At 39.3% G+C, this 26,882-nt stretch overlaps 2 protein-coding genes across 6 annotated transcripts; one reads left to right on the forward strand and one right to left on the reverse strand.

Annotated features, from left to right (window-relative positions):
* Positions 1-1,092: 1,092 nt before the first annotated feature.
* Positions 1,093-23,555, reverse strand: LOC146578775 (putative butyrophilin subfamily 2 member A3). 5 transcript variants are annotated; one of them, XM_085269020.1, is made up of 4 exons: positions 16,034-16,211; positions 5,193-5,264; positions 2,029-2,382; positions 1,093-1,757 (listed from the first exon to the last, which is right to left on the reverse strand). In XM_085269020.1, the coding sequence occupies exons 1-4, from the start codon at positions 16,047-16,049 to the stop codon at positions 1,537-1,539; spliced, it is 663 nt and encodes a 220-aa protein (XP_085125146.1). In that variant the 5' UTR covers positions 16,050-16,211; the 3' UTR covers positions 1,093-1,536. The 5 variants fall into 5 exon arrangements, with proteins under 5 accessions (XP_085125146.1, XP_085125144.1, XP_085125145.1 ...); XM_085269018.1 differs by lacking the exons at positions 1,093-1,757; positions 2,029-2,382; positions 5,193-5,264 and adding exons at positions 6,681-8,724; positions 8,820-9,173; positions 23,402-23,555 and having other exon boundaries at positions 16,034-16,578; XM_085269019.1 differs by lacking the exons at positions 1,093-1,757; positions 2,029-2,382; positions 5,193-5,264 and adding exons at positions 6,681-8,724; positions 8,820-9,173; positions 22,100-22,405 and having other exon boundaries at positions 16,034-16,578.
* LOC146578776 (uncharacterized) lies at positions 21,540-25,855 on the forward strand. The gene is made up of 3 exons (XM_085269050.1): positions 21,540-21,766; positions 24,287-24,628; positions 24,867-25,855. Exons 1-3 carry the CDS (start codon positions 21,706-21,708, stop codon positions 25,079-25,081), a joined length of 618 nt encoding a protein of 205 aa, XP_085125176.1. The 5' UTR covers positions 21,540-21,705; the 3' UTR covers positions 25,082-25,855.
* Positions 25,856-26,882: the final 1,027 nt, after the last annotated feature.

Genomic DNA, 26,882 nt, shown 5'->3' on the forward strand with positions numbered 1-26,882 from the left:
CAAAACAACCTCAAAACAACAACAAAGCATATGTTATTATATTCTTATTGTCAGCAGTGAAGATTTAAACCAGTTTCAATTGTATTAACATTACAATGAGCGCCTGTCTCTGAGTGTGGATTTCCATGGAGATTATGCTAGTTTGCTTCATAATAATCAGTTCTCACATGTAAATTGTGCGATCATTTTCAAAATTAAACATTTTGTGTTCAGTTTTTCAGTCACTACAGATCTGATGATTTGTCACCTCTGATTACAGATTATTCCAACAATCTATTAGATTTTTATTGATTTAGTCAAACTGGATCATTCCACTCACAGCTGTCCAGGCACACACTGACTGTTTCATACATGACCACTAGAGGGAGAAAATTGTCTTTAAGTACTTCTTGAATACAAGCAGGTCATCACTGATGCTTCCATAGTTTATTACAGTAAATGAGAGGCTGAGGTTGAGCTTCCTATTAAAAGTGATGTATTTCATTCATCTGTCAATAAATAGTGCCTTCACTTTAACATGTACTATGAATGTGGGTGTTGAAGAGTGTCAAGAGTGTCCAACGATGCACAAAGGAATCCACACACTATAACATGCAAGGTAATGAGGGAAGCTACGAATTGGCATGCAAACAATACATCTGAAACTAATTAAACATGAGGCAACAGGAAGGAAGCAAAACAGAACATGGGCATAAGGCTCATTTATGTTGGAAGTGATAGCAGAGCTGTATGTTTGAATTGTTTCTGAAACCACTCAGTCAGATAATAGTAAATCATGTTTAGGTGGAGACGAGTGAGCTAACTCCCTGCTAACTTCTAACTCTGTTAATTTTTTTTTAAATCTGTTTTCATAGATGCCTGGATGTTAAACTCCATTGTTACACCTGGCAAAGCAGCAAAACTGATCATTTTATTAAAGATGAAAGATTTTAGACAGTTTTTAACTCGCAAGGATGCTGCAGTGTTCGTTTGACTTTTGGGACCTGAAGCAGAGTTTGGACCCTTAAACAGCTAATGACATCAGACTTACACCAGGTCTGTATGGTTTATTGAAGATACATAAACAGGTCATCATTTTATATAGGTGTCTGTATGAACTCCGTCACATCTCTAAGTTTCTGCCTCGATCCTCAGCTCTGAACACCACACGTTGGATTTTGTTGAGAAGGTGAGAGAAGTCATTATGAAGGCAGATGAAACCGTGGTCTCGTGCGATGTTACATCCGTCTTCACTTGCATCCCAGTCACTGAAGCATTGGAGGTAGTTTGTAAGAGATGTAGGTACAGCAGCTCTCAACAGACAAAGATTGTGGAGTGATCATTTAACCAAATGATCTACAACATGTAATGCGTTAATATTGAGGTATTAAATCATGTTATTTGTACTTCACAGTGAAACAGAGTCCTGAGGTCAAGTTTTTTTTGTTCTTTGTGCTTTACCAACAGAACCACACAAGCAGAAGAAGACCCAGTGAGACCAAAGTTTATTGATCCTGCACAGACACCAGATCGCTGCTGTGGTGAGAACAGGAGGTTTCACACCTCCTTGTCCACCTCAGTGAGCTGACTCTTGCTTCTTTTAAATCTCCAAAGTGCCGCAAAACCAAGAACAGCGACACCGACAGCAGCAGCAGCAACAACGGCAAGAAAGACTTTCAGGGTGGTTGAAGTTTCCACCTCGAATGTGTCATCCACATCTCTCTGTGCCTCTTCTTCTTTCACACCATCCAGCTCCCACATGTGTTCATGTGTTTCACCTGCAGAGAAAACAGCAGCTGTCAGAGCAAAGTCCTTCACACAGCAGCACAGCAGCAAACTAACAGGTGTGAGTTCTGCAAGTGAACAGCTTCAGTTTCTGAGCAGTTTCAGCTTAGACACAGAAAACATCTAAACATCAAGGCGGCTGTGAGTGAAGCGTTTTAGCTCAGCATCTATTGGATGTTCATGTGTTAAATCACAAGTGCAGGAAACTCTAGCAGGGCTGTAAACATGGGCAGTGCTGCAGTTTCTCAGAGGTGACAAACTCACCTGTGACTGTGAGGTTGATGAAGTGACTGATCTCAGTGTGAACTCTTTTACTTTTCACAGGGTTCCTCACAGCTATGTGACACTCATACATCCCAGCATCATTAAACGTAACATTCTTCAGAATCAGTGAAACGTCTCCATCCTTCATCTCCGGGTCCTTCAGTTTCACTCGGCCATGAAAAGATGGATGTTGGTAGTTTTCATAGGAGCGTTTGTTCCTGTAGAAGTAGACGTAGCCGTCTGTGTTCAGGTCAGCTCTGCTCCACTTCAGCACTGAGATTATTTCATCTGTGGAAATCTGACACTGAAGAGTGACGTCATCTCCAAGCTTCACCTGAACATCCTGCTGAAGAGCTGAAGCAAAAAGAAGAAGTGATATTTTTAATATTTAACACACCTCAGTGACCTGAACTCACAGGAACATTTAACATAAACCACATGGTCTCAGGTGAGAAAACACCGGAAACATTTTTAGTGAGTCAAACAAACGTGCTTCTTTTAATCCGCCCACAGTGTTCAGTAAGCACACTCATGATTCAGTGACTTGATAGGAATGCCCTAGGTTTTTTCTGTATAACATCATCATCTGTGGAGGAATTTTGGGCAACTCTTTACAATGTTACTCCACTTCATTGAATTGTTTACACAACAACTCTGCAACTACAGCGTCAGATTTTTCTGTTTTCCAGCCTCTCTGCTGTAGATTTGCTCTGGAAACACAAAAACACTTTTTTCTGATGTTAAAGTGATATTTGACTCTTGGAAACAAAAGTCTGGTCCTTCAGATCAGGTAAACATTTGTAAACATGATCAAATTCCCTGAAGATGTTCGTGACATATCAAGTTTTGAGTTTCCTTCACCAGCTTTCCGAGTTAGATTTAAAACACCTGGAATGGTCTCCACCCAGATAATGAACCAGTGTTGCTCTCTGACACCAGACCCGAGCAGATGTGATCACAGCTGTCAGATGGACACTTGAACACATGTCTCCTTTGAATTATCTCCTGGCCGTCAGACAGTGACTTCAGACTGATGTCAATGACTTTCACATAACAGTCAGTGATTAAACCTTCATGGAAATGCTTTTCATTTCTTATGTCATATATTTTTAATTTCTAGGTAAACGCATGTTTAGGGCCAACATGTTAAATATGATTTGTTTGAACAGATATGGTTACAAACTGTCTCCACCTCCCTTCGTGTGAGGTTTGACTTTCCTGTATTTGAGAAGTTATTCGACTAATGTTGTAAAACCTTTTGGTTTTAGCTCTGCCTGATGTGTTAGCATGAAACAGTCCAACTCATCACATGATGCTCAGTAATGAGCCCCTTCTTCTCAAGTGGTCTCACATTATAGTCATACTTCAGGCAGGATTTCATTTAAAAAAATCCCCCTCAAAGGCAGGTGGGCCTGTGGAGGGAAAGCTGAGATGACTTTTCTGTCTGAGCATTTCATCTTTGACTTGACCTTTTCTGTTGCTCTTAAAGGTCAGTGGTCGTACACATCGGTTTTCTGCATCCCGTGATGTTAGCTTCAGGTGCTGAGGGGCTTCTATTGAACTCTAACTGTAATGAAGTTTTTTGTGTTGTTTTAAACAGGGAATATGATTCTGTCGGTTAGTGGTTATTTTTTTACTTTTACTTTACTTTTATGTTGGATGATCAGGAGGTAGAGCAGGTCACCTACCCATTGGAAGGTTAGTAGTTTGATCTCTTAATAACTCCAAGTTTCCCTCCTGTGCAGTCTTCAGAGTGTGAATGTTAGACAGAAAGCGCTTAAGCATAGAAAACAGTGCTTGTATGAAAGGACGTGAATGGCTCAGGTAGGGTATAAAAGCACTATACCCACTGAGCAAAGTGATTTTTTTCATTTCATTTCATTTTGTCATATTTGGACGTATGGTTTCGATCCACTGAAGTTGTTTTGTAACACCAGGCAACACCTTTTTTTGTCTACTGCACTTTTAGGGTTGACGTCTGTAGGACCACCATGTTCGGGTTATTTATAGTCCAAATGTGGTCGTGGTGGACGACTTTTCAACGTCAAACTTCAAACTCATTTTAGACATGGTTTTTATGATGCTTATACACGTATAGGCTCTGTAGTCCCATGTTTCCAGAGAGTGGAGATCATGTTTTCTGTACAGAAACAGTTATGTGTGAAGGAGAGCAGCGTGACCAGTGGACCATCTCCGAGATGCACACCTCACTAAAATAAAAACCATATATAAATACAAATGCTCTTTTAAACTTATTAAACACATTGTACTCCCTGTAAAAGGAATTCAGTATGTTTTTCTAAATCCTTTAATCAGTATTCTTTTATATTTAAATACACTTTAATAAATTACCGTTTTAATTAAGATTAATCCAAATAAATAAAACAGTTAAAGAAAAGTGTAAAATAAGAAAGAAAAAACCTGAATAAATCAATAGGCTAACACATAATAAATTGTGTTTGTTTATAAATTATCATATTTATCATGTTGATAACGATGTTGCTATTTATAAATAAAAAAATATTTGATCTATTAATCATTCAAATTCCCTGCACCTGGCTCCCCCCAAAAAAATTACCCAGTGTGAAGTCAAAATTTTGAGCGTCATATTGACGTCCAGGTTAGGTCACAGTTCATATCAAATTCAGACGTTGTGTAGATATTCAGAATTGGTCATGGTCATCTAAGGTCCTATGTTTCAGTCTGTTCAGTCACTTAATGTATATAATATATAATGTTGTTCTTCTCTCCCTTTTTGCACAGTCGAGGAGCGTGTCAGGTTACATTTCACTGCGTGTTGTACTTGTATAACTATGCATGTGACAAATAAAGAACCTTGAATCTTGTTTCTCACTTATCCAGAAGGGCTGAATTTGAGGCTTTTTCCTGATCAAATATCTCCACTCCTTTAAAAAAAAATCCTCAAAACAGAGACTGTTAACAACAGCTACCGTCTCATTATTAGCTGTTGTAATCTCCATCAAGGTGATTAAACAGTGATTTGAAGACAGAAAATGTTATATTTTAGACTATATGACTGCAACATTTGCTGCTCCAAACAAACCCCTCAAATTATCTTTTAACGTGTTAAACAAATTACTCAGAATGATACAGATTAAACATTACTTACAATTAGAAATAATCTGTTTTCTGGTTTAACTCACCGGCAGATGCTGAAATCAAACACAGGGACAGGAGCATGCTGAGAGAAGCCATCCATGACAGCAGGGTAGAAACTGAGAGAGGAAAGTGGTGATTGAAAGGAAACAGAACAGCTTTACCAAAAAGCACAAGATGAGAAGTTCACACCTCTTTCACTCACGAGTGCACATTTAATAAGTACACTAGTATAAAGGTGTCAAGTCCCTGCTTGACTATTTGAATATTGAAATAGATTTGCATCTGTGGTCCAATGAGGAGAAGTTTGTCAAAGTTAATGAACAACTGACTCAGAGATTGAAGTCTGACCTGGTTCATGGTTTTCTCAGTAAAATGTCAACGTGAAATAACAAATTTTACCTTGAAGTTAAATTCATAAGAAAAAAATCTCTTGACACAATCAGTTAAGTCTGTCTCTGAATCATATAAAGGTCTGACTTGTGTGTTTGTTCTTTGTATTTTGTATTTATGTTTGAAATGTTTCACAGTTAGTTTCTAAAACACAATAAAACTTAAAAGAAATGAAACTGACAATGAGTCAAGGTGTCAGAGTCTTCTATGTGTAGACAGAAACCACAGACAGCTCTGGGAAGCCTCTGTGTTTCACTGCATGTTGTAAGAGTCATTTATTCCCTTCTTTGGTAGTTTGTGTTGTTACACATTTGGAAACGTCAAGGGCTGTTACTTCCTCAGTTACACACAGGGTCACATGTAAGGACCAAATAGGGAAGTCAAATCGAGGTGGGTGAGGATGTTTCTCCTGTGGATGGTGCATCGAATGTAAAGGCAGTTTGCATCTGCACGCATTACAGAGGAAACTGGGACAACTGCTCTGATGGAGAAGCACGAGATGGAGAAACAGGGTCAACGACTGAGTGTGTAGGTTTTTTTTTTTAGACTGAAATAACTGCATCATCGGCCACAGTGCACCTGGAAAGGAAGACTCGGCAACCTGCAGTTTCTAACACCCTTCACTCCGTGGCAAAGGAATACGATCCATTTACAGAGTCTGTTAAAGGAAGGGATCATTTTCACTTTTAGGACGCTGTAAGGAAAGATGCAGGTAATATGCAGTTAAGTCAAAATATTTGTGATTTTCTTCATGGGCTTCATGTGCATGAAAAACAGCCAGCACCATCAGTTCTCTCTTAAGGATTAATGCAAACTATGCAGCCAAAAGTCGAGGCGGAAGCACCTGAAGGCATTTTCAATATAAAGCAAAAACAGAAGGAGATCACAGCAGCTGTCATTCATCATCTTTGCCTGTGTGAGACGTGCTGATGGAAACTCACTTGAGTACAAAGTTTTTATACTGGCTTTTGAGCGTGGAGGGAAGCAGAGTCAGACTTAAATTAGGTTAAAATAATCTCATTTTGGTGGATTGTGTGAACGCATCATTTTAAATCAGCAGACCCGGGATGATGATGGGCATCATACAGTTTTCTGTGAAGTGGAAGCCATACTGAATGGCAACAACGATTATTCCTGTCTTTAAAAAGGCTGAATGGCTGCTGAAAAGCTTATTAAATACACACAACAGGTAATGAGGGAAAAGGAAACAGGTGGGAGCACAGTTGATAATAATCTCAGGATAAGGAGACATGGCATGTAGAATTAAACTCAAGCATGCAAGACAGCAGCAAGTGAGAATAGAACAGGAATAAGAGAAACTTAGAAGCAGAACAACACATAAGGGAACAAACAGACTGAACTAAAAAAATAATAATAATAAGCCACATCTCAAAGTCCAAAAAGAATGAAGAAGTCCACAACAGAAACGCCAAATGCTGTGTCAAAGGCCCAGGAACCGTGACGGCATGATTATTAAAGTATTAAATGCAGAGAAGGGAAAAAAATGATCAAAAGAGGAAAAGATGTGGCTGTGAAGACAGACTTCAGAATCCAGCAGGAATAAATATTAACAAAAAGCTGACTGATGCACATCTGTGACTGTGTTGAATACTGGCCTGTAGCTGGAATATAAACAATATTTACTCAGACTTCCTGAGTAAATAACTAATTTACATATTTGATAGACCAAGCCAACTTTATTAGTAAAGTTCTTTAAAACAGCAAGTGCTGACCAAAGTTAAGAACAGAATAAAAATACAAAATCATTTATGTGAAAAGACTTTAAAACAATTTAAAAATAGCTGTCACTCTGTGGCCACTGAAAAGGGGCATGTTTTAAGAAGTGATTTATAATGTGATGGTTTTCTGATAAATCACAGGGTGAGAAACAGGAAATACCAACTGTTTCTTCTTCTCACTGTGTGAAGTTTCCCCGATACTTTCATGACACATGTTGGGGACAGCTGATGAGATGCACTGGGAAATGTGACATATGTAATATAATGTTCCTTGATTTATTTTTTTTGCACACCATGTGTCAAAAAAAGCTTATTTTTTTAAAGCATTTTAATGATAAATATATGTTACACACAGGTGTGTTAATAACAATAACATGTTATAATTAGGCATAGTGCATAGTACACAAAGTACATAACATTTCTTATTTCTTGTCTTTTTTTTAATTTTCCTTTGTTTGCTCTGTTTTATGAGTATATTTGTATGTATATTTAAAGACAGACAAAATCACCAATGCAAACGTTCACAGATCTTTCAAGCCAAATATAAATACATTCATTGTCACAGAGCAGCTTCCACCACATCTGGCAACCAGCATCAGTGTGAATGACTTTTTAATATTTTCAAACAATAACTTAGTGTTGATATGAAAACAACAGTTACCTGAAAATTCAACAGCTCTTATAACCGAACTAACAATTTTGAGCAGCATTAAACAAAAATATTAAAGTTTTGACTTTCATCAATGTTACAAACTTATCTATTCCTATTTACTTCCCAGGGTGGGATCATTCAGTACACATTTGTTTGCATCGTTTAATTCATGTTTAGTTTAGTTCACAGTGAGCTTCAACAATCCCTCTAAATATTATAACATCAGGTTGTATCGTGACATAATAATAAAACAACTGTTTTCATTTCATTGTGAAGATGCGGGACAATTATCATGGCTAAAATATACAGTCTCAATGACCTTTCTCCCACAAAAACGCTATGATGAACAGATTCAACTTTTGGAGATATATTATATCAGTCAAGAACTCACTGAAGAGCCCGTATTAAAGCAGTTTGTAACGCTGGGTGCTTTTTCTCGGTTTATGATGATGATCTAATAATTTGTTAAAAGTTGTATAAAAATAAATGTGTTCATGCTGTAACAGCGTGCTTTAGTTTTCAGCAACAGAGCTTATGCATTTCTGTAGCAGCTTCATTACACTTCAGCTGAGTCCTCAGTAGGAAGTTTGACTAGACGTTGCTTCTTATGTTGACAAGTTCGTCGGTGTACCACAAAACCAATGGCAACAACAACAACAACAACAGCAAGAACAACAACAACAACAACAGGAATAATGGCCTGCTGAGTCAGAGCACTGACCCTTTCAGCATCATGCATGTTTCCATCTCCTTTTTCCATCACTTGTTTCTCCGACACGCTTTCATGTCTTTCAGCTGCAGAGAAAGCAGAAGTCACAGATGGAGAGGATTCTAACTGGATCATAAAGCTGGAGTTTTTAGTTTACATTTGATGAGCTCCACAAACTCACCTGTAACTGTGAGGTTAATGAAGTGACTGATCTCTGTGTGAACTCTTTTACTTCTCCCAGATTTCCTCACTGCTATGTGACACTCATACATCCCAGTGTCATTAAATGTAACATTCATCAGGATCAGAGAAACATCTCCATCCTTCATCTCCGGGTCCCTCAGCTTCACTCGGCCATGAAAAGATGGATGTTGGTAATTTTCATAGGAGCGTTTGTTCCTGTAGAAGTAGACGTAGCCGTCTGTGTTCAGGTCAGCTCTGCTCCACTTCAGCACTGAGATTATTTCTTCTGTTGAAATCTGACACTGGAGAGTGACATCATCTCCAACTCTCCCCTGAACATCCTGCTGAAGAGCTGAATACATGAAAATAATGTGTTTTTCCCTTGTTTTTATCATTTCATTTCAAAACACTTTTTATTAATTATTAATCCCGAAGGTAATTAATTAATAAGGCTTACCAGCTGCTCCCATTCACACCACAATAAAACATTCACTCAGACAGAATGAGGCAATCAAACAAAAATAAATTACATTGCATATTTCATATTTTATCCATATTTATATTTAACATAGAGAAACACAATCACAGTCTCCAAAAGCTAATCTGTAGAGACCTTTTACAAAGATGCCAAACTCAACAGGAAGGAAAAGTCCTGGAGTGTCCAGTGTCCACTCATGCTCCACATATTCAATTCAATTCAATTTTATTCATATAACACCAAATCACAACAACAGTCGCCTCAAGGCGCTTTATATTGTACAGTAGATCGTACAAGAGCCCAACAATCATATGACCCCCTATGAGCAGCACTTTGGCAACAGTGGGAAGGAAAAACTCCCTTTTAACAGGAAGAAACCTCTGGCAGAAATGCACTTATTACTTCATGCAAAATCTCTTTTAACTTGGCTTGAGTAATGAATTGTGAACCTTCCTGCATTCATTCCCTTCTTGCTAAGCTGTGGTGCTGTTGTTGTCAGGCTTAACAGAGTTCCTTATTGTTTCTCCCTCCTTGTGTCACTTTTCCAAACATGAACTTTAATGTCTGTGGATTCTGGACGTCTTTATGAAGAAGCAACTGGTGAACCTGTGTGTCCATTAACAATTGCAGCAGGTTGGTCGGCCATGAAAAGATGGATGTGCACATTTGCACAGGAACGCACACGGCTGGAGATCGCTATTCCCCCACACTCATGGAGAAAAACATGGCTAGTGCTCCTCGGACTCGTGATACGGCAGGAGCGTCGTAAAAGCATGTGACGTCATCACCGCAGCAAACAGTAAGAACAAAGTGGAACTTATCGGCAGAAATTAACACTGCACTTATAGCGATGCAATTGAAATATAAGGAGACTTTCGGACACACATGGTCAACATTGCAATGAAATGTGTTTGACGAGCAGCAGTCACTCAGCAGCATGGTACAGTAGGAGAAAATATAATAAAATAAAATAATAAAAAAATAAAGAGAAAAATAGAAAAGACCAAAATATTAGAGAGACGTAGTAAAAGAGAAAAGATGACTAAATATATATGTATCTATAAATATATGTAGATATATGTAGTGATTAAAGAAAGTGAATCTTGAAAAGTAATATGATGGGGGGGGGGGGGGGATCCTGGGCCATCTGACCTCAGGAAATCACATAATCACATGATAGGGTGGGGCCAGGTTTCACAATGAGCTCCCCCGAAACCCTGGCTGATTGTGACCCACACCCGTTTTCACACCTTGGCTCATGTGATTAGTTAAAGGATCATCAGGGGGTCCTTTTTCCCTGTTTGGGGGGAAACGCCCACTGGGTTTAAATCTGGGACTCTCCACCAATTGACCCTTAGAACTGAAGAAGCTTCTCGGATGAGAGGTGAAACGTCTTCAAACAACTCAAAGAAGTCCAGACGCTTTTCTTTCCAAGCTCCTTAATTGACTCTCCATTTACATTTACAAATTGGAGTCTATTACATAGATATGATAGCACAGTACCTGTAATATCTACAGCGTGCACTAATCGCGCTAATAGAATACTATGGTCAGCAGTACTGAACGCTGCACTAAGGACCATATCCCACATGGACGACAGGTCGGGGGGAGATATAATCACACCCACCCAAGACTGGGTGCCAAGCCCCAAGTTCAATAGAAGAAGAAGTGTTGAGTGCGAGAGAAACTCACCTGAGAGACCAAATCATGGCGAAGCTTGAAACCTCGATCCTCAGTAGCCGGTTACCAAGACTACGTGAAACACCCTCAGAAAATCTAGTAGATGATGTGAATGCAGCACTACAGACGATACAGCCACGATTACCAAGACTAACAAGCTAAAAAATACTATGGCAGCAGTGATCAATGAGATGCTCGGCTAAAAGTTGAACAGCCACAAGGAGCGGTACCTCCATGGGGAGACTAGAGACCAAGGTCAAGGTAGCATGAAGGGAGGTTAGCCAACCATTGGAACTGCAGAAAGGTGCGATGAAGAAGGTGCCTAAGAAGTACAGGAAGCTGTCCATACCTGAGGCCTTGGAAACTGCTAAGCAACAACTCAGGAGAATAAACCAGCTGTTCTCCACAGAACCAGCCAAGGTGGACTCTCAGTGGCAGGGGAACAGCACCACCAAGGCTGGAGATAGAGCAATACTGGAAGAACATGTGGGAGAAGGATGCAACCCATAACGGCAATGCTCAGTGGCTAGAGGATCTGAGGGAAGACCACAGCAACCTCCCTAAACAGGGACCAGTAACCATCACAGTGGCAGACATCCAAGAAAGCGTCTCCAGTATGAAGAGCTGGACAGCACCAGGATTGGCAAGAATACCAGAGGCACATACACCAGCTATTGGTAGACCGAGCCATTGCCCGAGACTGTAAAACCAGGCTGACCAACGTGTGCACTTTGTGGATTGATTACAAGAAGGCCACATGAAACATACATGGAACCACATAACCAAGTGTCCAGCACAGTATACAGAAACATCTGTGCTGAATACAGCCTGGAAGTCCCAAGGTCAAAATGGGAGACTGCCCCCTAGGGTGGTGGAGAATGACCGAGCTAAGATCCTGTGGGACTTCGGCCATAGTGATCGATGTAGCGGTTCCCAATGACAGCAACATCAGGAAGAAGGAACACAAGAAGCTCATGAAATACCGAGGGCTCAGAGAAGAGCTCGAGAGGATGTGGAGGGTGAAGGTAACAGTGGTCCCTGTGGTAATCGGAGCTACCCAAGCTAGGCGAGTGGCTCCAGCAGTTCCCAGAAGAACATCGGAGATCTCTGTCCAGAAGAGCGCAGTCCTAGGAACAGCTAAGATATTGTGCAGAACTCTCAAGCTCCCAGGCTTGCCAGAGATAGATAGATAGATAGATACATACATACATACATACATACATAGCACATTAAAACTAGTTGAAAATGGTTAACTTTAAAAATGACATTTAGATATAGATAGATAGATAGATAGATAGATAGATAGATAGATAGATAGATAGATAGATAGATAGATAGATAGATAGATAGATAGATAGATAGATAGATAGATAGATAGATAGATAGATAGATAGATAGATAGATAGAGAACTTGTAGAAGTAAAAATATAAACACGTTACTCACCTGTTAATGCAGAAATTAGAAAACAAAACAGAAGGATTTTAAAATATCCCATGTTTAACAGGAGCATGAATACCACAGAGCAGCAGAGTCCAGAGTGAAACAGAAAGAGACTTCCTGGTAAATGATACTTACTGTAAACCCGTGGGTGGAGGATTTAAAGGAAATGAGTCAGTGACCTTCTGTTTAAAAACACACCAAATTAAATGTAAGAAATAAAAACAACCAATGACGACTTCATGGAGATGTATATATATATATATATATATATATATATATATATATATGTATAATAGAGAGATATATTCTCTGCTTAAAGAATCAGGTTTCATGTGCATCTGTTGAGTTTCACGTTACTGACACCAGCAAAAAAGCCAAGGGCTAAAGTTTCAGCAGCACAAGCTGCGTGTCACTTTGCATGTTGTTTGTGCTGCAGAGAATACCTGAGAGTACCTGTCATCCATGTCTACAGATTCTTCAGGGTTAGACCCAAAGTCACTGAACAGCCTGTACCAAGATCAGTTTAAAGTCTAAATCTCAGAGCTGACATTAAAATCATGTCATCTTTCTTCCATATTTGTATATTTATTGAACAACCCAGCAGCAGAAATGAAGCTGACAACAAATGCAAAAACATTTAAATTAAGTCATGAAGAAATCTGAGAGGGTTTTAAATATGTTTAACTTTGTTTTGAAGCTCTCTGGCATGTATTGACACACACAGCTATTGGTGAGCAGCCCAGAGGAATATTTGTATCAACTCACTTTCAGTTTCACTAACAAGATCAAAGTCATGACTCACGCTGCGTTCACTGAACCAGAGGAGTGTAGGAGGGCTCAGAGGGCGTAACCACACACAGGCGTCATGCTGACTGAGGAACCAGGAACAAACAGCTTCACTGTTTGTTCCTGCAGAGCAGGTTTTTATGTTAACAATCACAACACAACTTATTGACTTAAAAAATATGAAACTGTTTTAAATATGACCAAATGATTTTGTGACTTCTTTCAATAAATAACCAAAAGCTGTGCCTGCAATAAGCTGATGGTTTCCTGTTTGTCTTTTATCCTTTAAAATGTTATCTTGGTTTATTTGTGACTCTGTCGAACGTCGAGGTAACAGGAAGATGTTTTATATGCATTGAAATGAGTTTTACACTTGTGTTCACTGCAGACTGTCAGGATCTGCTTCACAGCGTATTGTTTATATTCTGTGTTTGAATGGAGGGATTCAGAGACCTGTATGATCTCCTCTTGCAGCTCCTCACTCTGATTGGCTGCTGTAGTAGTGAACCGTTTACCTTTGACCTCTTTAACCTCGCTGCTCTGAGTTGTTTCCTCTTTTAGAAAAATAAAAGAGCCGAGCGTCGACAGGCGGTGTCTTTGACTGGATGTTACCTCGCTGTGAACACACATGGTTCATATTTCAAGATAGGAACCAACCAAATATTTGTTTTTTCAGACTGTAGAATCAGAATTTCGTGTGAACAACAAGAAAATGGATCCAGCCTGCCTTAGTACCAGCTGAGCATCACAGCCTACCTGAGTGTTCTTGCTGACCATGTCCGTCTCTTTCAGACCACATCTGCTGATGGCTGCTTCCAGCAGGATAACACACCACTTATTTTAAACTTTTTCTTTAACACGATCAGTTCACTGTGATCAGACAGCCTCTGCAGTCACCACATAAAACACAAACCTTTAGGATGTTCTGGAAATCTTCAGTAACTTTGGGTATCATGTCAGTTTGGCCCAAAATATCTGAGAAATGTTTCCAGCACTTTTTTTTAAATCTATGACACGAAGAAGTGTATTCACCTTGCCCCTCCTTTATCTCTGTGATCCTCTTCATATCACCACTGTTTTCCGCTCTCTCAGATCTTAATCTGCCACTCATCTTGTTGCTCCTTCTGCTCCCACTATCACTGTGGGGCACAGAGCTTTCAGTCGCTCTGCTCCTCGGCTCTGAAACTCAATTCCTTCAGTCCCTTCCCTTTGTTAAGTCACAACTCAAAACCTACTTGTTTAAACTGGCTTCCTCACTTTAATACTGATTTTACTTGATGTCAAATCTTGTTTATTTTTTTGTGTGTTTTGTTTTTATTTGTTGTTTTTTTGTATTTTAATTTATTAGAATCTATTTTAATCTACTGTTTTATTGACATCTTTGTCTCTTTTTAAGGTGACCTTGGGTTTTAGAAAGGTACCCTAAAATAAAATGTATTATTATTAGTAGTAGTATTTTTATTAGTATTAGAAGTGAAGCAGTTCCAAAGGCAAAAGGGGAGTTTAACTTGACACTAGACAGGTGTTCCTAACAACGTGTGTGTATAACACCATAACTAAATCAACAATATGGCCACATATTCTAGGGGTTGAGCAGGCGACCCATAGCTTATATATGTTAGTGTGACGTTTGCTCCATATCAGAAACAAAACAGCTGCTGCTCATTCACAAAGTGGATTTTTAAAATTTTGAGTGCTGCAGAATCAGTTTGAGGGCCTGTTGTTGCAGGTTAATGTCAGTAGATGGCACCACTGGAGCATGGTTTAATCTTGGAACAGCAGCCAAAAAAAACTCACTTTCTCATTAAATCAGCTTCTTATAAAAAAAAATCATCACTGAAAATAAATATCAGATGATAGTGCAGGTGATACTTATTTAAAATTATTATTAAGCAGATTTAATGAGAAAGTGAGTAACGCCTCTTATTCATCATGCTGTAATGTTTCTGGAAGCAGCGGTCACCTCAGTGAAAACAATCTCCCCACTGCTGACAGAACACCTGCAGACATAAACAATATCAATAAATACACTGATTATAGTCTCATGAATTTAAGTACATGGAGGTTTGTAAAAGCTCCTCAGAGCCCTCAAATGTTTTGTTTTTGTTTGCTTTATTTGTTTGTTTGTTTGTTTTGTATGGCCACCTGAATTAAAACCTGCGGGTAAGTGAAGACAAACACTGAGTGATCCACATATTACAGACAGAAGAACTGTTGAGTCTGTTACCGAGGTCTCCAAACGAATGTTTAAGGTCCAGTGTCAAACAGCCTTCCACCAGAGGGCACAAGCAGATGTGTCTGTGATGCATTCACTGAGCTTTCTTTTGAAGACAGTTTCATCATATGGTTAGAAGAAACTCCAACACACTGTATATACAGGGAGTTTATTAATGGAGTTTCTTTCATATCCCCAAATTTTAATGTATCTATTAAAAAAAAAAGAGTTTGACTTTGTTACAATCTATTCTCCTTATAGAGTTGCCACGTTTTTCTTCCTTCATTGAAACGTGCTGTTGAACATTTTAGTTATAAAATAAGTTTAAAAATCATGTTTTATAATGAACTATGATCCATCGTGTAGATATAGAAGAAGCTGAGTCCAGCTGTGCCTGAGATTGATTTTGTCCATCAAATCTGTTAAAATCAAATCTGTAATGTCTGATAAGCAGATGACTCTCAGGTCTATTGTCAACAGACATGAAACTTCACAGTAACTAAGACTCTTGTGTGAAAGTGTTCCTGCTGCTTTAAGTCTGTGACTCACATGAACTTTGTTATCTGCTCTGAAGAGGACTGAAGTGTGTTTGTGTTCACCACAACAACTCACGTTTTCCATCAGACATCTTTGTGAAACCCACAGAAGCACACGAGAAGATCAAGTGAGACCCAAGTTTATTGAACCTGCAGAGAAACCAGATCACTGCTGTGGAGACGACAGCACACTTAGAAATAACATAAATAACAGCAAAGTTACTGAAGACATGAAAACATGGATTACATCTACATTTTAGTTAAATACCATTTATTATTGTTTATGTATAAATGATGTCTTGGTCACACTTTTATTCTGAAAGGTATGGTGAAGAAAATGTTATCTTTTTAATATAAAAAGTTTAAGAAAGTAAATTTTCCAGCTTCTTTATAAAAGAAAACAATAACAAAAACTCTCCATTTGAACTTTCTGGCCTCAGAGGTTGTGTGAGGTTTCCTTCATGAGGAGAACAAACAGAATATAAACCAGTGTGTTTACAGTGAATGTGTCAGGTCTGAGCTGCTGTGTGGACCAGTTAGAGAGCAGCAGCTGGATCCCAGTGGTTGGACTGGTGGACGACTTCAGTGAGGAGTAGATGACATTTGGCTCTGGTAGAAACTCTGCACACACAAACACACAGGAGGAGAATATAAGCACAAAGCAGAGCCTCTCTGTTCTCTTTATATGTCAGTGAATGCATCACAATTACAATAATGTAACTTTCAGTGTTTTATTATGTAACTTAATGAACTTTTGATATATTTTCTGCTGGTATGTCAGATCACTATGGGCTCAAATTGTGGTCATAACTATTTTTGTACTTCTAAATCAGTTTTGTATGTGTAAAAAGAATTTGTGTGTGCGTAAAAAAAAAAGATTTGTGTGTGCACGTAGCAAAAAAATAAGTGTGAAACTCTTTACTCAAATTTCATCTCACAAGTAAGAATTTTGACCCTATTTTTCTTCCTTTCAGCTGATTGTACCGTATTTTGATCCGGATCGTAATCTGCATGAAAACAAGCGCTCACTCTTCCTGCTCAACAAATGACAAGGGCGGAGCCTTATACCACGTGATACAGAAGCCAGCTGGCTGCTAAAATTGGCAGGGAAAAAACAAGAGCACGAGAGAGATGACCAGAAAGTGACAGGAGAAAATCCGTCCCGGTCAACCACCCAAACCTCAATAACGGGAATCTTATACAGCACCTCCCCATATCCGTTGAACTCCCGCAGGCACAAAGAAATTACGGAGGCTATCACTTATCACCTGACCAAAGATATGGCTCCCATCAACACTGTGCAAAACGATTTAGGAAAATGATCAGTGCCGTCCCGCAACTACTTTTCTATTGTTGCACTACCTGCTCTATACACGCAGTGTCGAGCAACGGAATTTCAAGCAGTACAACATTTTGCGGTGACGACAAAATGTGACAAACAACAAACATTTGTTGTTTTAATGTTTATCTATTGTTTTTATGTTCAGTCTCAACTGTTACAAAGTTGATGTGCAGTTAATAAGTGCAATAAATATTTATACTGGAAAAGAAAACCGTGAGAGAATCGTGATCTCAATTCTAAGCCAAAAAATCGTGATTCTCATTTTATGCAAAATCGTGCAGCCTTAGTCTCCGGTATCATAGCTGTGTCCAAATTCAGGGGCCGCATCACTGTTGCTATCATATGATCTGTACTGGAAACCTGACCGGTACCACGCATGCACAAATCTTGCGCGTCACTTCCTCTCTTTGCCAACATTCCAACAGTTAATATATTTGAATGACACGGTTAAAGCCCAGTTAGCTCCTTGCATTTCTCAACAACTCTGCCTCTTTTTCGACTGCCCGGGACATTTAAGATAAAGAGTTTACTGACAATTGACAGTGATAGCTGACATCATCATCACTATTCCAAACAATCCTCTCCACACACAGACAAGCATAAACACACTCAACTATCACTAAATGAAATTTAACACAGATACAGAAACACTGAACTCTAGTTCAGTTTACAATAGGGTTCATTCGCTCAGTCAGCAAGTGGCGGTATCCTCGTACACTGGAGGATAGGGCAGGGATAGCTCAGTAGGTAGAGTGGCGGCCCCATGATCGGAAGGTCGGGGGTTCGATTCCCCTGAACAGCTACCCTGAGGTACCCCTGAGCAAGGTACCGTCCCTACACACTGCTCCCCGGGCGCCCAATGGCTGCCCACTGCTTCACTGAGTGAATGGGTTAAATGCAGAGACGGATTTTCCCCACGGGGACCAATAAAGTACACTTCTTTCTTCTTCTGGGGAGTAAACTGCCATTAAACGAACAGAAGGAGAGAACATCTGCACATGCACGGTACAGATCAGGTCCCGGTCCGTAACTACTGGCCCTTTCTCAATTCTCAAGTACACACGGTAAGGATTCGCGTTCTCGGTGAGTCCGGACTTGATGAGAACACGAGCACGGACTCGCGATTTGTACGACTGGAACAACAGTTGATGATGTCACAGGTCCAGAGTTTTTACTGCCGTCCCCTCTCAATTTAACTGTGAATAATATATTATGAAGCTTAACTTTAATCTCAGCCAAACCGATTTACTCAGGAACTAAGAAAACACTGACAAAAACCAAACATTAACATTTAGAAGTGACTTATATGTCCTGTTTAACCCTAGTAGCGAAATCTCTCTATTAATAAAAAAAAAAAAAATGTACATGTATGTCTTGATAAAAACAAACAGGTGAGATGTTAAAACGCTTTTATTTTTATTTTAGTGGACACTCAATACAATAGACAGCTGCTGGGGTTTGGACGAGAGCTGAACAAATGTTTATCTGATATTCTAATGTCAGATAAATATCTAATATCTGATTATTTTGAAGCATCCTTTAGAATCCCCATGTATTAACATGCTGGTTTTGTTCCTGGTGAAAATGTTTCCTCCTGAATTGAAATATATCTCCGCCAAACCAAATTACTCAGGAACAAATAAAACACTGGAAAAAAACAAACGTTAAAATTTTGAAGTTACCTAAGAGACTTGGAGATATATGATAAACACGATAAGAGATATATTATGTTTAACCTGAGTAGCAAAAGACCGTGGCGGGTTTGAAAACGATGTGCCAGGAGTCCGCTGTTTTCGCCGGCTCTAGTGATCCTTGACATCTCGGTCTGCTGTCAAGCTGGCAGGTAACAGACATCTCCGAAAATGTCAGATTTTGTTTTTTCAGATTTTTCAGCACATTTGGAAATATATGAGATCTTGATAAATCAAGCAGATATTCAAGCTTACACACCTCTCGCTCGAAAATAAACACAAAGTTTTTTTAAGAAAGTATTTTGTGGTTGCCTTTCGCACATACGTGGCACAGATCGGGTAGTGTCATTTGTAGGCCGACTACGTGACAGGAATGAAACAAAGGCTGTCCAAATTCGAAGACTTCCCTAAATGCGGCTAAAAAAATGCTTCCTTCATTTCCCCAGATTTGGAGGATGGGATGGGTGTATTCTTCGTGGCCGAACACCTATCCAAGAATTATTAGCGCAGCTCAGGTTAAACATGATATATAAGTCACTTAGATAACTTAAAAATGTTATTGTTTGGCTTTTTTCAGTGTTTCATTTGTTCCTGAGTAAATCGGTTTGGCTGAGATTAAAGTTATAGTGATTAAACAGAAGTGTGAGATGCTCCAGAATATTCTCCGGTGTCCTGTTATATTTTAGATAGCAAGGAGCAGAAGGCTGAGTTTATTAAACTCCACCGAAACAATTTCATTGAGTTTAATAAACTATCATCTTGTCTTTATTTTTAGTTAGCACATACCTTAAACACTTTAAGCTGTAAGCTAATGATAGTTATATAAGAGCAGATGCTGGTGCAGTAAGCTGTACGTTTTATGTCCAATGGATGATGATCTGATTAGTCGACTAATCGCAAAAATAAACGGTGACTAGTTGATTATCAAAATAATCGCTTGTGGCAGAGTGTGAACTCTAGAAGGGAAGCACTTAGATGTAGAGAAAGTGCTTGTATGAATGTGTATGTAGTGAAGGTGGCATGTAGTATAAAGCACTTTGAGTGCTCTATAGAAAAATGCTATATAAACAGCAGTATATACAGGAAACTGACATTTTGGTATCCTTATTGTGTATTCTTGCTCCGAGACAACTAACCAATTTTAGATTGGGGAGTAGGGCTGTGCGATATGACAATATATATCACCGCTTAACAGAAAACACAGTCCAACATCAAAAGACAGAAACACAAAGGTGGAACTAGGACATTTAGTGTATATAGGACATCAGTGCAAAGAACACATTTATATTTATTATGTGCACAGAACTACAATGGGATCATTTATGGACCATGACTGTTGTCAGAGTGCAGTTTAGAGAAGATTCTGAGTTTAGCAAACCTCCTTATGGCTTAAAAAATAAGTATAAGTAAGATTTCCTTTGAACACTACACTATGAACACTGTGTGTATCCAATTAAAACTGACTAAATTATTGTGGTTATAAAGTAAATAAGTTGTAATTGTGGCATCTCATAAATAAGCACAGTAACAATATGATATGATGGATTTTTTTGTCCCCTTAGGGAAATTTGTTGTGGACTCAAGTACTGCCACAAATGCTGCCGTCACAGAGTCAATAAACATTAAAGAAATAAATACATGCTTTTAAAAAAAATAAAATTGTTTATCTATAATTACAAACATAGTAGTTAGTATATACTCATATTACAAATAACTATTATTCAAAAGCTTGATTCCTGTTGGAAAAAATACATTTTTGAAGGATTCAGATGAATTTTGGGAATCTGTTTCTGTCAGAAGGAAAGAGCTCGTTTCAGGATGAAGGAGATGTGGCTGGTCTGACAGAACTGTTTGTGCCTGTATGATTACAGACCAATCCTAAATGGACTGGAGGGAGAGGTCTCGAGTCCTCCCAATTGCACAAAACGTGGCAGCTTAAATTTTGCCTGCAAAGAGAGATCACCATACCATTTACTTATTTAAAGCTGATGTTACTTATCATTTTGCTGACAAATTGTACAATTATAACTCCAGCTATATATATCCAGCAATATCTATATCCAATAGTAGGATGGTAGGATATCTATCTCAGCTACCACAGTGAAAGAGGTGGGCCAGTGCCATCCTCTATGGGTTAGGGTCCATCTAATGCACAGCTCACAGTGCAATAGGTACACCCTTTTGCACACTCTACAGCGAAAATAACACAAGGGGTATTTATATTCAATCGAATCTGAAACATGGTATATTCAGTATATTTGTTTCAGTTCCAGTAAATGTTTTCATTTAAATAACATGTTTTCCTGAGATAAATGTGTTATATCAAGGTTTTAGCATAATTTATATTTTTTAAGTTGGCTAAAGTAAGAATCAGCCAGTTGCACTTTGACAATTTTAAGTCATTTCTGAAGATAACTGTCGTAATAATAGCAGAATATTCTCTGCCATACTGCACTGCCTAGTGGGCCTGGCTTGTTAGCCTAGTACTACTGCGTCATGTGACTGTCACATGACGCAGTAGTGCATGTGCACAAGCAGCGGCACTTACAGTATCCTTCCATTAAACCGCAGCAGTGCATACAGGAGAGCAGTAGCAACAGTGTCGATCTCATTAAACTCGTATTGATCGATATTGATACAAACGTTGGTAATAATATCGATATCTGGATCGACCCGAACACCACTAGTAGCGGCAGGAGCCGGTGAGCTCACAAGATGCGTCTAGAATGGACTAGGTCACGTCTCTGTCTCTTGATTGTTCACTTCGTGTTTGCAGGTGAGACCTAACTATTCCGCTGCTCTTGTGTTGAACTGCCGTTACTGTCATTGTAGATACACGCGCACAAGATTGTGATTTTGTTTTTTGAAATCTCACCTTATTAAACCCTCACATACTATCACGTTGAATGAACTGCACCTCTTGCACCGAATCCCTCGGTGTAGACCTCTCCTGACAGAGGATTGTCACGGTCAGTAGAGCAGCCCGCAGTTAAAAAAAGAGAAAAGGAAACCGTACAGCCTGCCCTACACCGGGACGCGCACAAAGGTGTGGGAACGACACCCACTAGAGCCTAGAGCAGCCATTTTGTAGCCAGCCCGTTGTACTTACCACGACATGCAGAGGCTCTAAACAGGAAAAACCTGCTACTTTGTGCCTGATCCCTTGGGATGGGCAGCAAACGTTAATTTTTGAGGAATTCTACAGTAAATCTGGATGAAACTTGGCACACAGGTACAGTAGGTGTCCCAGAGGAGGGATGTGTTGAAAGTTGGACCTCAACTATTCTGGATGATTTTTAATGATTTTTTATATAAAGCGAAAAGGCGCTACCGTAAAGACTGGTGTAAAAGCGCAAGGAAATTTATGCGGCGGATAGGAGGCGGCTGGCTTGACCGCGGCTCACAAATGACGGCTCACTTTACCGCGGTAAAAATTTGGTTGCATTTGCGACCAAATTGGTCGCACTCTAGAGCCCTGTATCTGAATTGGGGAAATTTTGCCTCAGACAGTCAGAAATATTAGAAACTTGATCATTTATCAAATTGACACTGACACTTGTGAGACTTCATCAGAGGTGTGAGCATCGCAGCAGATGCCTTTGTGTCAAAGTAACTGAGAATAAAACAGAAAAACCTGAAGGAGATTTTCTTGCCCTGCTTTTTATAGCAGATTTGCACTTTGTGCCGAATCGGTTTACCTGCTCTCATTTACCGTTTTAGCTGTTTGGTAGTTGTTGAAATAGTTTTGTGAGCTGCTTTAACCTGAGATTCTGACGTTTCGAGCAAAATACGTTTATATTTAAAAATGGATTCATGATTTTAATGAATCGATATCGCTGTATTCAAGCTAGAATCGACTTCTATCCTTCTATCTTTCCGATGTTTCTCTTGTGTGTAATATCATTGCTTTTATTGGTATGTTTTGGTAAATAGACTGTAACGATCAGGATTCATGGAGGGGTTATATATAAAAACGGCCTGTTTTTGAAGTGTTTATAACCGCGTAATTGTACCCATATTACAATGACTGCAGTTCTTTTGGCCACTTAAAATACTTAATACACTTAAAATACAGAACTGTGATATTATATTTCTTAGGCAGATATGTCCATAAGACTCCAATCATAACAACCCAAATGATCACACTGAATATAAAACGAACGAACTGCATTTCTTGCAGCATAAGCTCTCTGTAGGCCGCTCCTCTCTCCGTCTCTCCTGACCGAGGATTATCACTGTAGAACTACACAGCCTTACATGACGTGACACCATTTTGTCCGCATTAGGGCGAGCAGTAACGACGGGAAATACCACAGCGAGAGCCCAGCACGGCCATACATATGGGACTTCATCTGCTCTGTAACCAGGCCTGAAACAATCTCCTCAATTTATATGTCTGTGTTTTACTTACCCCAACACGCCGAGGCTGTACAAGTCCCAAATCTTTTTTTCTACATTATCCGTTAACGACCGAGATGAAACCAAACGTTCTTCGTCCCCTAGAGCGGACTAAACGGAGGGAACGTCACGAAGCAGTAGGCGTTTCACAAGAGTACACAGCTCCTCCTCCTTTTCTTAAGCGTCGCTACTCAAACGAGCCAGTATGCTGAACTAAAGGCCGCTCACCAGTGTGCGGAGAATATCTGACAATGTCTATAACTGTGGTAATAGTAATATTTTAGTTACATTACTTAAATTTTCAAACAAATTCTTACTTTAGACAACTGAAAGAGTAAAATTATGCAAAGACCTTGATGTAATTATTTTAGCTCCCTGAAACATGTCATTTAAATGAAAACCTTTAATAGAATTAAAACAAATATTCTGAATATAATATGATTCAGATTTGATTGATTATAATTATCCTTTTATGCTGACTGTGTGGTTACTGTGTGATTACTGTGTTTAAACTACAAGTAGATGTGCTACAGACTAAATCGTTGTATTATTTCTGTCCTGGGTTTTAACTGATTAATTCAGATTTAGCAATTTGATGATGCATCCTCCTTAATTGTTAAAAAGTATTGGTGATACAGACCCTTTATTTACTTGGTATAGGATTGATAACAAATCTTGCAGTGCCACGCACCGCTGCCAAGGACGGCATGCTCAGGGTGCAAATCCAGTTTATAGATTATTTTTATTCATCTGTACACTTGTTCTAACAGGTCTAATGGTCAGGTTCACTTGATTCAACCAGCATAAACCACGGACTCATGGTCTCTCTCTGATTGGCTGCTGTAGAAGTAAACAGTTTGACCTTTAACCTCTCTGCTCTGTGTTGTTTCCTCTTCAGACCAGGAAACCATCACAGCTGAATCTGGACAGGATGTCACTCTGACATGTCGAGCTCCAAACAACAACGGTGACATTGTAGACATTGTAGAGTGGAGCAGAACAGGCCCGAGAGATACGTTTGTCTTTGTGTTGAAAAACAAGAAGCCCAACGGAGATGTTCAGGACCCATCGTATAAGCACCGGGTGGATCTGCAGGACAAAGAGATTAAGGATGGAGACGTGTCTGTGATTCTGAAGAATGTGACGACTTCTGATAATGGAACATACATGTGTTGCATCGTTGTGGCAGGAACATGTCCCCCCATCTGCAACATCAGCCTGAGTGTTGTTGATCCTCCAGGTGAGTGAGTAGAGTTGAGTGTGTGTGTGATCAGAGGTGAAGCTGCTTCCTGGTTGTTGATGTTTGTTTCTAAAGATGTTGTTGATGAGACTTTGTAGAAAGCAGCTGGTCTGAGTGATGTGATCAGAGTGCAGTAGATAATGTCTGACAGCAGTTTGAAGAGGAAATGGATTCTGTTCTGTTCTTCACTCATCACCTACCTGACAGCTGACACCTCACACCTGTTTCTCACCTGTAGCTCAGCTGGGAGGAGACACAGAGGATGGAGGGAAGAAGGATGGAGGGAAGAAGGATGGAGGGAAGGAGGATGGATCTGTTGGACTGATCGTCAGTCTGTCTATTTGCGCTGTGCTTCTTGTTGCTGCTGTTGTTGGTTTTTTGATCTACAGAAAACATAAACAACAACAGAATAAGGATTCCTACCAGCCTCCTCCTGAACAGCAGCCTGTTTGAAATGTGTCAGAGCTTCTTTTTTTCCTCATCTGAGTCTCTTGCTTCTCTTCCAGCTTCTCCAAGGTGACACTGAGCATTCAGGGTAAAGACATTTGAAAATGTCCTGAAATTAATTTCCATGACATCCAAGGTTTGATGTTAAGTATCTGAAATTAGACTAAACATTTATTTATTCCAAACAGATTTTTTTGTGCTTCAGGAAATTTAAATTATTTATTATAAGTGAAACAGGAGCAGACAGACAGACCACTGTGCCTTCAAGAAGTGCCAAAATAAGATTTTCATGAATTTTTGTATTTTCTTTTTCTTTGGTGTAAAACATCAACAAACACTTTCATATTTCATGTTTAACGTCCATTATAGAGTTTTTAAGAAGTAGAAAACTGTCCCAAAGTTAAAGTTGTGCCTTTAGCTCCTCACTCGCTCATCGACCTCCATGAACACCAGCTGAAGTCTTCATAAGTAGTTTAGTTTATCAGACTAAACTGGTCTTTATACTGTGAGCTGTAGCTGCTACTTCCTGCTCTCGACCTCCTGCTGAGCTAACGTCTCTTTAACTTTACTTTTAATATCAAACTACCTGCTGCTTCACTTTAAACACATAAAACACTCATGTTTATATCACAGAAGCTTCTAATGTTTATTATATTTAGCTTTAAGCACTGCACACTTTTTTACTTTATTATTGCACACTGTATGTAATATATTTATTTCTATGAGCAGGAATCTTGTTTAGTTTTCTTTCTGTAACAATAAGTCTGTTTTCATCAGAAACTTTCTGACCTGTTGACTCATTTCATGCAGTTTTCAGGGATTTTCTGTTTATAATGTTTTTTTTATTATAAAAGAGCCTTCAGATGGTTGTTGTTTTCTGGTGCTTCATGAATAATCTTGAACTGAAGCTGAATAATTTGAGCTGGACTCAAACAAACCTCACTGAGCAGATGTGTAAACTGGATCTAACTCCACTTTCTCTGGTTGGTTAACCAGCAGCTGCTTATCACAGGACTGGTTGATTGGGAGCTGAGGAGAAGCAGGAAGGAGGAGCCTGGCTTAGAACAAGGACTATGTTCAAGTGTGAGCACTACAGCTGCAGCACAACTGTGGACTCCACCCTGATTTGAGTTAGTGAAGGGAATTTCCTCTGTTTAGTGGCATGTCGGTTTTCTGTCCCTGTGTGTGTTCTCTCTTGCTGCATCAGAAGCTTGCAGTTTTGCAAGAGTGGCTTGCAAAGATATTTCTCTGCAATTTCCATTGTGACATTAATGTTTACATTCGTGTTGTAAAAAGGTATATGTACAATGAAAAATTCTTTACTTCTTTCGTCTTTGCAGTTTACTTTCCTGTTATTGGTTCTGCTGAGTCATTGGGCGTTCCAGTAGAAAAAACCTGACGGAGGAATGTGAGCTATGCAGTGATGTAAGGAGCTCTCTGATTGGTTAGAGAGAGAGCACGTCACCAGAGTTACTTTAGGCTCCGGTGTTCTGGGAATCCATCCTACCTCAAAAAACATCCTACCTAATGTTTCTGTGCAGACGCAGCGCGTGCGCACAACACCAAACCCACATTAACTTCTTTTTCTCTCACCGATCCAGAATACTTCTTAAGGATATGGTTAGGGTTAGGTTTAGTCACAAGTCACTGTGGAATTATAATACGGGTAGGAGGATTTGTCAGAGTAGGATGGTTTCTCAGAACACCAGTTTCTTGTTGCGCTGCAGAGTACAGGCTGTTGTTCCTGCACGTGGCGTGTTATTCACACTTGTAAAATCTTCAGCTGTGACATATGAAGAATAAGAAG

This window comes from Mchenga conophoros, linkage group LG3, assembly GCF_057382185.1.
Source record: "Mchenga conophoros isolate Kocher_MC1m ecotype Shallow Benthic linkage group LG3, M_conophoros_male_GT1.1, whole genome shotgun sequence".
Classification (NCBI taxonomy): domain Eukaryota; kingdom Metazoa; phylum Chordata; class Actinopteri; order Cichliformes; family Cichlidae; genus Mchenga; species Mchenga conophoros.

What these genes read in the sequence shown, in the direction of transcription:
- LOC146578775 (XM_085269020.1), bottom strand. An exon ending in TTTGATTTCAGCATCTGCCG is followed by an intron (nt 2,383 to 5,192) that starts GTGAGTTAAACC and finishes TTTTTGCTTCAG; the next exon opens with CTCTTCAGCAGGATGTTCAG. An exon ending in CATCAACCTCACAGTCACAG is followed by an intron (nt 1,758 to 2,028) that starts GTGAGTTTGTCA and finishes TTTTCTCTGCAG; the next exon opens with GTGAAACACATGAACACATG.
- LOC146578776 (XM_085269050.1), top strand. Translation starts at nt 21,706, where the DNA reads ATGCGTCTAGAATGGACTAGGTCACGTCTCTGTCTCTTGATTGTTCAC. An exon ending in TGTTCACTTCGTGTTTGCAG is followed by an intron (nt 21,767 to 24,286) that starts GTGAGACCTAAC and finishes TTTCCTCTTCAG; the next exon opens with ACCAGGAAACCATCACAGCT. An exon ending in GAGTGTTGTTGATCCTCCAG is followed by an intron (nt 24,629 to 24,866) that starts GTGAGTGAGTAG and finishes TCTCACCTGTAG; the next exon opens with CTCAGCTGGGAGGAGACACA.